General features: G+C 39.4%; 1 protein-coding gene across 1 annotated transcript in view; it reads left to right on the top strand.

Moving 5' to 3' along the window:
* The window catches only part of chrnb3a (cholinergic receptor nicotinic beta 3 subunit a), a 29,768-nt gene that overhangs the window by 8,706 nt on the left and 6,180 nt on the right, over positions 1-14,882 (top strand). The window contains exons 2-6 of the mRNA XM_066659948.1: positions 2,815-2,966; positions 8,234-8,278; positions 8,908-9,017; positions 12,482-12,995; positions 13,933-14,316. Coding sequence (XP_066516045.1) covers positions 2,815-2,966; positions 8,234-8,278; positions 8,908-9,017; positions 12,482-12,995; positions 13,933-14,316 — 1,205 coding nt within the window. The remainder of the gene's footprint in view (positions 1-2,814; positions 2,967-8,233; positions 8,279-8,907; positions 9,018-12,481; positions 12,996-13,932; positions 14,317-14,882) is intronic.

Here is a 14,882-nt window from a genome sequence, read left to right as displayed (position 1 = left end):
GTTTACCTCCATGTAAACAGAGGCTCTTGAACATCTTTTGTTGGTTTCCTTACATGCCCATATTGTTGGAAAAGCGCCAGTGAAATGAGTGCTACAGATAACGGATAATATGTGGATGGTCCTTCCCAAAGTGCCCATTTAAAGTTGACAAATGTAGTCAATTTTCTGGATATTTTGGGATCTTTGGGCCATTTGTGCACAGATATCCCACTGTACATTGCCAAAAACAACACACCTTTTCGTCATTTTGCATTAAATTAAGTGCAACTTCTAGAGTTGTTGTCCACCATGTACGTCACATGCAAGACGCCTAGTGGAGTTTCCGAACACCATTGGTGGGGGTGGGGGCAACGGTCTTTTAAACCTTATTCCTTGAATCAGTAAGAAATAACATGTTTTCTGACTATCAATAAAAACAAGTTAGGAACTCAAATTCCACTGTATTTATTTGTTTGACACTTTCATATAGCTGGTGCTTAGCCTTTAAACTATAAAGATGACAAACATTTCATACTCTTAGTGCTTTTAAGTTCCAATGACTCTGTGTTAGAAGCAGTTTGGACATGAGTGTCTGGTGTCATGTGTCTTATCAGTGTCTACCCACTGCATGTTCCCTACTCAGCTTTATTTAGTTTTTCTGCAAAATCTTGTACCTCATCTCTGGAACCGGGTATTTTCTTAGTCCCTTCTCAAACCTACAAAGTGAGATGGGTAGGTACTGAATGTGACATGTAGAACTTGCAGAGCGCTGATTGGTCAGTGACACTTTTTTGCACAGTGAAATGCAGACCTGCAGCACAACCTACCCATCACATTTGTTTTAATTTGACTCACAAAGCTGTGTTGTTTTGAAGAGGGGGTGGCACGGTGGCGCAGCAGGTAGTGTCGCAGTCACACAGCTCCAGGGACCTGGAGGTTGTGGGTTCGATTCCTGCTCCGGGTGACTGTCTGAGAGGAGTTTGGTGTGTTCTCCCCGTGTCTGCGTAGGTTTCCTCCGGGTGCTCTGGTTTCCTCCCACAGTCCAAAAAACACACATTGGTAGGTGGATTGGCGACTCAAAAGTGTCCAAAGGTGTGTGTGTGTTGCCCTGTGAAGGACTGGTGCCCCCTTCAGGGTGTGTTGCTGCCTTGCACCCAATGATTCCAGGTAGGTTCTGGACCCACCTCAACCCTGAACTGGATAAGCGCTTAGAGATAATGAATGAATGAATTTTCAAGATGTGGCCAACTTTAACAAGAGGTAGATGTGTAACAAAGAAAAACCTCTGGTGAACTGGGTCATGGAGTCATGTTCTGTCCAAAAAAAATAAAAAATGCGCAAAGACACAATGAGTAAACATTGCCTAACATTACCGCTACCATTGGCTTTCAAAGCCCTCAGTTCCTGTTAAAGACAGGATTTTGCAATGTCTTCCTCAACATTTTATGGGGGAGCTGTGCTAGTGAATAAACGACCAGGGAAAAGCATGTCGAGCCGTGCCGAGCTAAGCTGATGCCATAGGGTGGAAAATTTTGGACAGAAGTGTCTGGTGTCATATGGGTCATATGGGCTGTCCCTACTCGGCTCAGCTCTACTCTGCTTATTTGCTTTTCCATTAGGCAAATTTGGTACCTGGCACCGGGTACTTTTTATGTACCTTCTTGTTTTTGTTTCCTAGCAAGCCGAGTAGGGACTAAACATGACATGTAAATTTTGCAGAAAGCTGATTGGCCAGAGAGACTTGTAAATTACAACAAAATGCAGACATCCAGCAAACACTAGCCATCTGTAAAATCTCCAAGCTTTAGTAAAGATCACACTTGATTTCATCCAATTCACAGCTCAAAAAATTACACCATGGTCTTTTGAAGAGGTTCAACCATTCCTGGAGAAAGAATCCAGTGAGAACTGAACAGTGCAATAAGGAACGAAAAAATCTGAACTGAACTGATACATGGAGCTGTGTAATGTAATTTTTCCACAAGATGGCAGAAATTTTTATGGTGGATTCACACCAGATAAAGAATAGAGATGGGAGGGGCTACTCGATTCACACACTCCCGTCACACAGTGTGGATCAGAAACAGTGGAGCCATTGGAGGTCTTAGACTGTGACAACTGTTCTGAGATCAGCCCTCCCACCAAAAACATACAGCCCTCAATGATTTTATCTTCTAGTCCTTCAAAACAGATAACGTGCGAGAAGGAGGTAAAAAGCAAAACTAAACAAAAAAAAAAAAACCTTCACACAGTTATTATAACAGATATTATAAACTGTTTAATGGTAACGTCACACGTTCATAAAATGTATGGAGGGTACTAGTGTGGACAAAATATACCTACATGTCGTTTTATGGATTTGAGCATGGTGTGTTGTTCAGCTGCTGAGCATTTATTTAAATCGTTTATTTCATCACTAAACACCTCTTTCAGTTATCAAGAAAAACCTGCAAAAAATTATTTTCCCTGGAATATTACGCAGTATTACCCCACATTTCAATTTGGATGGAATTAATATAACCCCGGGTCATTTTTACTGCTCGTTTTACAGTAGGTAAAAGGCTCAGGAATCTTTACTGAAACGGGAGCGCGCACTCCGGGAAAATGACTAAAATGGTTTGTTCGGATGGTATTAAAACTACTGAGATAAGCAGGTAATAATAACTTTACCCCCACATCCATAGGATAGGGGTTTAGTTGAATTCAGTCTGGGCTTATTCTGATTGTGTATCCATATTGACAAATAATTTCAGCTCTGTCTGTCTCTCTCTTTCTTTCTTTCTCTCTCTCTCTCTCTCTCTCTCTCTCTCTCTCTCTCTCTCTCTCTCTCTCTAGCTCCTGAGGAGTTTGTATCTCTGGCTGAGTTGGAGGACACATTGCTGAGGAACCTGTTCAGGGGATATCAGAAGTGGGTGCGGCCTGTTCTTCATGCCAATGACACCATTACTGTCCGCTTCGGGCTCAAGATTTCACAGTTGGTGGACGTGGTGAGGAACGCGCACACAAGCAAACAAACACACACACACAAATCAGTACAAGCATAGGGGTTTGACAATTTAAGGAGTTGTCAGGTTAGTGGTGATGAGGCACTTGCACTTTGTGTGTGTGTGTGTGTCTGTGTGTAAACAAAGGTTTGACTGCGCCTCTCTGGACTGATCACAGCTCAGCCTAAACCGCAAACACAGACTCTCTCTCTCTCTCTCTCTCTCTCTCTCTCTGCAAGTGATCTGAAAGTGCCTCTGTGAACTGACCTCAGTTTGTTAATGTGTGTCAATGATTGTGGTGATGTCTCGCTCTACAAAACATACCAGCACACACACACACACACGCGATCACACAAAATTTTCTGATCCTAAAAAGATGATTTATTATTAAATACTAATAGGCAAACAATGTTAAATAAAAAGGCTGTATATGATACTTCATTATTTTTATGCAATATTTATAATAATAAAAATAAAATAAAATATGGCAATAATAATATATGGCAATACAACCATAAAGTTGAGGGGTACTGATTTCTCTGTAACAGAGTTTCCCAGAATTTTAAGTTTTAACAAGCTATTTTATTATTAAAATCCCTGCCTAGTGTTTCATTCTTACTCCAAATGCTATTTTAGCAAGAAGCATGTGATTATATTGATACATCTGCCTCATCCCAACAAACAAACCAGAATATGCTTTTTACTTTAGTTTCTTCAAAGTAGCCACCTTTTGCTTTGATGAGAGCTTTGCTCACTCTCGGCGTTCTCTCAATCAGCTTCATGAGGTTGTCACCTGGAATGGTTTTCAGTGAACAGCTGTGGCCTATTTAATTTGTAGACTGCTCGCATTTTTAATGTGTTTGAGACCATAACTTGGGTTGTGCAGAGGTAGGGCTGGTATACATTCTATACAGTGACTAGCCCTATTCCACCAATGACTAATGAGAAGATGTGTCCAAACTTTTGATTAGTACTGTATCTTCCTAGATATTCCACAATCAACTGGGAGTGGTATTATTGAGTGGTGTGATTGGAAGTATTTAGGAACCACAGAAACACGGCTACAAAGTGGCAGGCCATGTGAAGTTACAGAGTGGGGGTCGCTGAGGGTCGCTGAGGTGGACAGTATGTAAAAGTCAACAACACTCTGCTGACTCAATAACTACAGAGCACCATACCTGCTGTATAGTTCCAAACAGGTTTGTTTTCTACTTTGTATTTGACCTACCGGTGAGGCAGTGGATCCCTTGATATCGATTCCAACCACAGCAATAATAAACACATTAGCATGTCTGTCTCCATTTATTCTGAGAAATTTTGAAAGTTTATAACAGTGAAAATGAGTATAATTGGTACGTGATTTTTATGATTTTTATCAGTATTAGAATATTTGATATGAACTAAACACAGTTTATTGGTGTGAAACATGGGCTGAAGTTTATTTAGTCATGGCATAATGGAGAGCTCATAAAGAGAGTTGTTAGCAACAGCTCAGCTGAGTTATACAGTGGTTGTAAAAAATATAGTTATTGCGAAATATCAGCACGGTTAGAACGCTTCTCAACCAATCAGAAGAGATATACAACATTTAGTTCAGGTCACTAGCCTGTGAACGCTATATATATATACAAAACAGATGTGCGCATAGATTCACACACAGATATACATGCGGAAACGCACTCTAACACACAGACACACAGTTCCAGCCATGTGTGTATAAAGGATAGCAGAACCTCTTGCGAAGGGTTAACTGCTTCACTACGCACTGTCAGAATTACAGAGCCAGCGAGTTAGAGAGAGAGAATAAGAGAGAGAGAGAGAGAGAGAGAGAGAAAGAGAAGTGTGTAATTGATTTTAGAGGTGCGGTAAATACATTTGTGAAGTTAACAAGGCTGCCTTTGTGGTCTCTATGGGTGTTGCTAAGTGGTTGCTATGCTATCCTACATTGTTGCTAGAGTATTACTAGGTGTTTTCTGTGACTAGGCGGTTGCCAGGGTATTGCTAGATGGCTGCTAAAGCATCCCAGGTGGTTATTAGGTTGTAAGTAGTTGGTTAATATGGCACTCAGTTTGGTTGCTACTGTGTCGCTAGGTAATTTCTATGTTCCTTGTAGTTACTGGAGTTCCCTAAAAAGCTGCTTGTGTGATGCTAGGTGGTTGCTATGATATATAAGTATAGGCAGTCCACTATTTAATGTGGAATGGAATATAAAGGGACTAGAACATGTTCTGCACCTTTTAAGGTGGAATGGAAACCGGAACTATGGCACTAGAATGTAACTGCTACACCCTTTAATGTGGAATGCAAAAGTGTTTTAGAAAATTAATTTTCAGTGAAAAAAAAGTAATTTACTGTAATTTTACCATTTCTTTGCATATTTTTACAAATCTATTTACATAGTTTGACATTTGACACCTACAAACACCTTCATTGTTTGGATTGAATTGAATGGATTTTCAGTCCAATACAGGGAACACACATGATAAACACACACACACACACCAATGTAATAAGTTGAGGAATTTGTGACCTCAGAATTAGCCATATGTAGATAAGGTTGTTGTTCTATGTCTCACTTATTGTCCTACATGGTCAGACTGAAGTGTCAGAGTAGAGGCCATTTATTCTCCAACATTGCTGACCGTCTAGAATAAAGTACATTACTTTAATGCAGTAACACTGATCAGATCAATGGAGCTGAATGCAATTGGAGATGGAAATCCTTCTCTAATGTATTTGACCTTTTCTTGAATTTTAGTTCATTCCTTTCATTGGCTCTGCATTGTTTCTTTATGGTGATGAATTGAATGTACAGCTATGGCTGGACAATGTTACCTTAGATCTTATGATATATTTTCAGTATAATTCCATAAAAAAATAGTAATAATAATGAATTATTGTAGCTTGCATTTATCTTCTAGCACATAGGTTTATAGATAGGGCTAAATGATTAGTCGCTTTAATCTGTCAACTCAGGACTCACAGGATTTCACGGTCCACAAACCCAACTATCATTTTTCAGAACTTATCCACTTACCTGGTTGGTTTTCAGACATCTACACTCAACCGTTCTCTGGAAACACCAAACCAAACACTCTGCTCTGTGCCATTTACACCTGGAACACACTGACTCTTTAAAACTCTGCCTTTTAAACCACTGTAAACATGTAATACCACTTTTTTTTTGTTGTTAAAAATCAAATCACTTGCAGTTCCAGGAGAGGTGCTGGCCTACTGAAAATCTCCTAAAACTTCGTTAAAACTCAGTATTCACTTGCTCACCATGCCACAGTAAACATGCGTTTATTTTCTGCGTAATGTTAATTTTTAATAAACATTAATTAGTTAATTTTTATCCAAAGCGACTTACAAAAGAGGATCTAACATTCAAACTACAGCACAATTTATACATCATTCATTATCTATAAGCACTTATCCAGTTCAGGGTCACGGTGGGTCCAGAGCCTACCTGGAATCATTGGGTGCAAGGCGGGAATACACCCTGGAGGGGGCGCCAGTCCTTCACAGGGCAACACAGACACACACTCACTCACACCTACGGACACTTTGGAGCACCCGGAGGAAACCCACACGGACACAGGGAGAACACACCAACTCCTCACAGACAGTCACCCGGAGCAGGAATCGAACCCACAACCTCCAGGCCCCTGGAGCTGTGTGACTGCGACACTACCTGTTGCACCACCGTGCCGCCCACAATTTATACAATTTATACAAAATACCTTACATTGAGTGCAATACATTTACAGTATTACAGTTACAGTTAATGTAGCCTTCCAGAGCTACTAGCGACAGTGGACAGTGGAATACAAAGCATATGAAACTTCCCTTTTAAGATTCCGCATTTACTGTGGACCAATGAGTGGCTACTGGATTTGAGCGGCGCTCTGGGTGTCCTATTGTTCAGATTAATCGGAATCTAGACTTCTTCCTGGTGTAAAAAGTAACACTTGCCATACGGAAGTAACCTGAGTTTAAGCCTTTGATGCTATGGAAAATCTCTTCTCTCTCTTCTCTCTGTCTGTCTCTTTCTCTCTCTCTCTCTCTCTCACACACACACACACACACACACACACATACACACTAGTGTGCTCTATTTTTTCTTGCTGATACTGCAGTAAGTTTGGACTAAACTCCCAGCTTCTTACAGATAAAGTGTAAATGTTTCATCATATTTATTACAGACTGAGTGGCCAGGCCTAGTCAGTGTAGAAAAGTCCAGTTCACTGTGATCACTGTACACTCAGCAGGACTTCAACCATGCACCCACATTATTTTTTCTCTGTAAGCGTGGTGGTTTTATAAAGTTATATATAATCATAGTACATACAAATAATAATAATATAAAACAAATATATATGTCTATTTTTTCTATAAAGCTGTAGGTGTGAGTGAGTTGGAAGAATAATGTTTTGTTCAGATTTTCCTTGATAGCATGAATTTGTTAAAACAACAGCACACGTTATTTAAAATCATTATTTATTAACCGCTAAAACTAGGTATTGGATGATAACCTCAAATAATACGGACTGTGGACTCTCCCCAAGGAGAGATTTTGAAAAAGTTAAACCAACACATTCACACATAGAGTCTCACATCACATCACTCACTGGAATAATGTTATTTGGCTTTATTCTAATGTTGACCATTATTTGTTATATGTTTGTCTTGTCACAAAGGTACCGAAAGCTTGAACTTCAAACAAGGCCTTATGGTCTGAGGCCAAGAATTGGGACACAGCCTAAAAATGTTTTCTGATGCCATTTTGCACAACACTGTCTCTGTTATGGATGTTTGGCGCCATCTATTGTCCACTGCATGTCAACACCACTGTCATCTTCATTTATTTTCTGCGTTGTGCTGTTACTTTAAATCTGATATCACTGGAATTCTGAGTCCTAAATAACTGGAAAAAGTAGCGCTGTCTTAAAAGGGCAGTAAGCTGTTTTTTTTTTCAGTATAAAAGCAAAATTTATTCATTATTTATTCAATTTTACATTGTTTCATTAAGAGATGTTTTTCACAAAAGATCAAAAAAATCAAAGTGCTCTGTATTCATTCATTTATTCATTCATTAGCAGTCTGTAACTGCTTAACTGATTATCCAGTTCAGGGTCGCAGTGGGTGCAAAGCAGGAACACACCCTGGAGGGGCGGTACGGAATGTATATATATATATATATATGCTTTCTATTTCCTCAGTTTTTCATTTTCTTGCCTTTCTCTCTCTCTCTGTTTTTCTCTCTCCAGGATGAAAAGAACCAGCTCATGACCACTAATGTCTGGCTGTGGGAGGTAAAGTCCCCTTTCATCTACATGTTTATAATTATTGTGCAAAAGGTCTCAGAGAAGGAGTCACATGCATACAGTGCTGTCTGTCTGATTGGGACAGGGTTAGTGTTAGAACAGGGGTCTGTCCCAAAAGCCTAGTGATCCCCTATTTTATTTATTTATTTATTTGATTTTCAGTATGAACACATCTTCTACAGAAAGAACACACTTTTGTAAATGTAATGCAGAATCACAGTTTATTTACTGAATGTAGAATAAAGCATTAAATGTGTCAGTGAAATTATTATTATTATTATTATTATTATTTTGTTTTAGGTTTTTTCCAATGTGATAAACTAAAAATAAAAATAAGTTGTGCACTAAAATGTGCAAAAAAATGCCATATCTTGTGTATGTTTCTTCCCTTTCAATAACGTGCTTGCATATATTCAGTTAGAAAACTAACAAAGCATACAAATTAATCAGGGTTGGTATTTGCCTATATCTGTGTTGCATAAAGTTCATGAAGTTAGTCTGTGAAACTGAATCTTTTAATGGCCTAAAAGACATTCAACCATGAAGACACAGCCCATATGTTCCTTTATTTCTCTTTCACTCTCTAACTCTCTCTCTCTCTCCCTCTCTTACTGTAGGAATGGACGGACTATAAGCTGCGTTGGGACCCAGAGGATTATGGGGGAATTACGTCCATCAGAGTGCCCTCAGAGAACATCTGGCTGCCTGACATCGTGCTCTATGAGAAGTATGACCCATATACAGAAAAGAACATTTCCCAGATTTCCGTACAAAGCACTCTTTCTGAGCAGTAGAACTTTTGTAATGGAGTTTGTAGATAATCTGTATAATGACAGATGCCGGTCACTCAAGTTACACTTTCCAATAAAATGGTTTTAAAACATCTTTTAAAGTTGGAAATAACATATTAACTGTACCAGATTAATTAGGACACTGTGTGTGAAATGTGGTGGTTCTGTGCTGAGCTGCAAGTGAGCAATGAGGGTGAAATTTGAGGGGCGAGAACCCTCCATTGTGAAATTAAATGCCACCTCTTCACTGAGAGGTCCGTACTAATTTCACACCTGTCTGTGGAGAGCTGGGGGTTATGAGCTGAGAAGAAAAACTAAAAAATCAAAGGAATATGCTAACACTTGCCATAAAATTAGCAAACATTTTTTCAATGATGCTAAGCATTGAATAGCACCCCCTGTGGAACATTTTGTTCAATGTAATTGAGTGAGTGAGTTACAAGTTGAACAACCTCACATACAATATAAAAACACTGTTATAAAAACACATAAATGTGGGCTTGTTTGCTAACCTCTAAAAACTAATTGCTTGCTTATGAATTAAGTTTATACCTATGATAATGTTATCACTGGGGAAACCATTGGTCTGCTTGTGCTACCATAGATCCAGCATCTTTAACTTTTTAGAATTGCTTTTTTTTGTCCCATTGCTAGCTAGGCGCTCAACCCAGAGCTATAACATTTAAAACATTTACATGGAGTGTATTTCAATTTCACTTTATTAATATATGCAGGTAAGCAATTTCTGTTCCAGAGCAGATTATAACCAGACTGGGTATCACATACTACACAACTGGAAAACAGTGGCATACACACACAAAAATACATTAAACATATAAAAAGTTTTATTGAAAAGAACCAAACACATCCCCAAAAAATACTTCAGATGGTGTTGTAGATTGGCACATAATGGAGACAGTGCTCCACCTTAAATGGTTCAGAAAATTTTTAGATGTGAAACAGTAGTAGAATCCACAGTGAAATTGCTTCTTAATTTAAAGAACAAAAAAGTAATATGAAGTTTGTATCAAAGCTGCAGTGACTTGGTCCACTGTTTTTCCTGTTAAAGATTCATTCATTCATTCATTATCTGTAACCACTTATCCAATTCAGGGTCGCGGTGGGTCCAGAGCCTACCTGGAATCATTGGGTGCAAGGCGGGAATACACCTTAGAGTGGGCGCCAGTCCTTCACAGGGCAACACAGACACACATTCACTCACACCTACGGACACTTTTGAGTCGCCAATCCACCTACCAACGTGTGTTTTTGGACTGTGGGAGGAAACCGGAGCACCCGGAGGAAACCCACGCGGACACGGGGAGAACACACCAACTCCTCACAGACAGTAACCTGGAGCGGGAATCGAACCCACAACCTCCAGGTCCCTGGAGATGTGTGACTGCTGCGCCATCGTGTCCGCCACCTCCTGTTAAAGATATGTAAAGAAATGCTGTGTAGTTTTTCCAACTTAAAATTACAGCTTCTAAGAGAGAGAGAGAGAGAATGAGTAGCCGTACAAGAGTTAATACTGGATTGAATTAACACAGTAGACTGAGCTAATACAGACATGAGGGCTCCAGTGGGAGCAGTAAGTATTTGTTGGCCTTTTTTCCTTTTTTCATGTGTTAGTTAGTGATAAGTTTTGTTGACGAAAGAGTTATAATCCGTTTTTGAGAGTTACTCAGCAGCGAGCCAGGGTTTATGCCTGCTAATTTTAGCTGGAGTAGCACACTTTTTCGCGTTAGACACTGATTCTGGTAATAAGTGCTTTTCTCCGATTGCTGTGTGGATTAAATAGCTAGAGTTACACTTTGGGTCAGTGGAACCCAGTGTTATAATCAGGTTTTTGAGAGAACTGGTTATTACTGAAGAACGAGGGCGAGTGGTAGCTCACTTTTTAGCGTTTGGACATCGATTAAATTCTTATCTGTCGGTTGCTGTTGTTATAACGGCTAGAGTACCACCAGAGTTACAATTTATGTTTATAATAACACAGTCCAATGATGGTATATTATGAGTCAACATCATTTTATTCCATTACACACATTCCCCAGTCTCAACATCAGCTGAAGCCTTGAGAGCCATTCACGACTTAGGTAAATATCACTTGGTGTTTGTGTGAAGATAGATGGGTGTGAGGCTTGATTTCACCACAGTACTGTAAACGTGAATTGCATTCAGCAGTAGGTAGGGGGTGCTCAGGAAACAAAAAAGCCCATTCCTACATTGTATTCCTTTAAGTACATCTGCACCTACCAATGTTTTGTAGTTTTTCATGGTTTGACCATTTTATAGTGTTTTAAGTTTGGATTACACCACACAAAATCCTTTGTACAAAATATCGCGAAACAAAAAATGTGTGAAACTTCTTAATCCACAAATCCTTCCTGTCACACATTCTTGTCAAATTAAAACTAGTGGAAATTTAGCATTTTTTATAAAACAAACACAAGAAAAACTTATTTCTTAGTAGTTCTTTATTAATTTTATATTATTCCTGTCAGTATGAAGGTTGCTTAATGTTGATAATGGAAATATTAAACTCCTTATGTTGGTTTTTTCACTGGAGACCTTGCAACTTTGTGTTTAGAATGAATGAAACATAAGTTCATGTATTAATAGTCTTTTATGACTTTTATTTATATTCTGTTTTTAACACAGAACTCATTTGAAAAATAAAGGGTAATTTTTTGATACAGTGCTGTACAGTAAACACCTGTTCCATTCCTTTCAAAAACAAATGTGCTTTGGATGGAACAGATGGACTTTTGAATCAAAGGGCAGAAACATTTAAGGATGCAAAGTAGTATTCAGAGGAGCAATAGAGAACAAATCATAGTGTCTGTAAACAGGATAGGGTTAAACATATCTAAAGTAGAGGAGTGTTGCATAGGCGATAAAAGAAAATACTTAGTAGAAGTATGCGCCTCTGAATCATTCTCGGTGGAATTTATATGAGGAACCAATGCTACGAGTGACTCCAAAGAGCTGGTCTGCCATGATAGTTGACTAGACAACTTGACTCTCATTGTAGCACCCCTTGCAGCAATGCTCAGAATGCAGTTTGTGCTTGCGTTGCTTGATGAAATGCCTCGTGACAAATATTTAAAATACTTGTGAAATCCAAGAGTACATAACTCAAAAGCCTACATTCGCATCCTTGTGTGAAGTATGTTTCGCATGTCTAAGGCATCATGCTTTTGTGCATGTGTGTCAGTTTAGAGAGTGATCTCTAATCTGATGTCAGACATAGGTCCCATTAAGTAGACTGTGAATAGCAGAACAAAAAAGCAGATTTGATCAAAAAATTAGATTTGGGCCAATTTTACCTGCTATGTGAATGTAGCCTAAGTGCCCCCACACCTTTGACAGGACTTTTTTGTTCAATCTCCATCAGTGCTGATGGACGCTTTGAAGGTTCCCTGATGACCAAAGCCATCGTGAAGTATGACGGCACCATCACATGGACACCTCCTGCCAGCTACAAGTCATCCTGCACCATGGACGTGACCTTCTTCCCATTTGACCGGCAGAACTGCTCCATGAAATTCGGCTCCTGGACCTACGATGGGACCATGGTGGACCTGACCCTAGTAGATCCCCACGTGGACCGTAAGGACTTCTTTGATAATGGAGAGTGGGAGATCCTTGATGCCACTGGTCGGCGGGGCAGCCGCAGAGATGGCATCTACTCCTATCCCTTCGTCACCTACTCCTTCATCATGAAACGCCTCCCCCTGTTCTACACGCTGTTCCTCATCATCCCATGCCTGGGTCTGTCATTCCTGACCGTCTTGGTCTTCTACCTGCCCTCAGACGAAGGAGAGAAGTTATCGCTGTCTACTTCCGTACTTGTCTCACTCACAGTCTTCTTGCTGGTCATTGAGGAGATCATCCCTTCCTCCTCCAAGGTAGGGATGGAACGGATTACTCTATCCAATTTATGTACTTCCAAACGTCATGTTTATCCACTAACTTGTTCCACAGTTTTGCCATTGTTCAACATCCAACAGCAGATGGCTACCAACACACTAGCAACCACACAAGATACCATAGCAACCACATAGCAACTGAAGATAGAAACTGCATAGAAACCGAAATATCATAATAGTGCTATCGATCAATAAAAAAAATAAAAGTAACTACATAATCATACAGTTTGCTGCAATTTATCTTGATTGATCACAATGTCCTTGGTACGAAGGAAGCTTTTATCATTGAATAAATAAATGTAAAATAAATCAATGTAAGGTCAACACAATGGAATTATATTTATACTAGTAGTGTCTATTGATTGAAAAACAATAAAGTTAAAATACTACATATATTTTTGTGTCGTGTATGACAAAATGGCGAGAGGAAAACATAAGCTTTAATGGACAAAATGAATGCTACAGCACAGCTTGTGGCTCAAACTGAAAAGAGAAAGAGAGAGAGAGGAAATGTAAGACTGAGTTAGTTATGATATTTAATTAATATTTTAGTATAATGAAAATGCAAACTACATTCTAAACTCTAAAGTAGTGACGCTGTGTGTTACATTCGTGGAAAAATTGCTAATGCTCAACAGGTTCTACAAAGCATGGATTATGTGTGGAAGGCCAAATTTGTTAAAGTGATTAATCAGTGTTTGAAAAAAAAGTGTTATATTCCCACATATGATATGTTAATTTTGACAGTACTTTTTGTAATGTAACAACCATCTAGTAATCTCCTGGCAACCAACTTGAAAACCATAGAACCTACATTAGATATTTTGTATAATTACTGTGAATTAAATTGTCTGGTTTTTATTATTGTTGTTCTCAAAATATAATAACTATAATTTTTTCTCATCCACCCCTAAAGGTCATCCCATTGATCGGAGAGTACCTGTTATTCATCATGATTTTCGTCACCTTCTCTATCATCGTAACCGTCTTTGTCATCAATGTGCACCACCGCTCCTCTGCAACTTACCACCCCATGGCACCGTGGGTAAAGAGCCTGTTCCTGCAGCGTCTGCCCAGGCTGCTGTGCATGCATGGACACACTGATCGCTACAGGTACCCAGACATGGAGTTGCGCAGCCCTGAGCTGAAGCGAGGAATGAAGAGGGGGCAGCAGAGAAGTGCAGGAGGTCTTGGAGTGAAAGAGGATGAGAACCAGGCCTGGATGAACATGCTGGAAAAAGCTACAAGCTCAGTTCGCTATATATCTAGACACATCAGGAAAGAGCACTTCATCAGAGAGGTAGCTGTGAAAATATAACTTACAGACATTTCTCTGTAAATCAAAGTGTAGTAAAACAACCAGATCTGCTCTGGAGCTTCTAGGTTATTGTAGCTAACAAATAATTGAGGGTAACCCCACTAATTAGCATGGTTCTAACAGCCAAAACAAAGGTGCTTCTTTAGATCTGCTCTGGAGCTTCTAAGTTAATGTAGCTAACAAATAATTGAGGCTAACGCCACTAATTAGCATGGCTCTAACAGCCAAAACAAAGGTGCTTCTTTTGATTTGCTCTGGAGTTTATAAGCTAATGCAGCTAACAAACAATGGAGGCTAACCCCACTAATTAGCCTGGTTCTAACAATCAAGACATGGGTGTTTCTTTAGACATGGTCTAGCATGGTCAAGCCAGTGGTGTCCAAAGTCCGGCTCTTAGGCCAAATGCGGCCGCTTGTAAGATTTTAATTGGCTTGCGGCTTCATTTTTAAGAATATATCATTAGTGGGCATTAGTGTTGCAGTTTTTTCTTTCACCTGACGATGGCAGCAGTGCACTACTATAGTATTATAATATGTAAAATAATAATA

This window comes from Hoplias malabaricus, chromosome 2 (genome assembly GCF_029633855.1).
Source record: "Hoplias malabaricus isolate fHopMal1 chromosome 2, fHopMal1.hap1, whole genome shotgun sequence".
Taxonomy (NCBI): domain Eukaryota; kingdom Metazoa; phylum Chordata; class Actinopteri; order Characiformes; family Erythrinidae; genus Hoplias; species Hoplias malabaricus.
The sequence above is the reverse complement of the archived record's forward strand: the minus strand, read 5'-3'. Positions and strand labels throughout refer to the sequence as shown.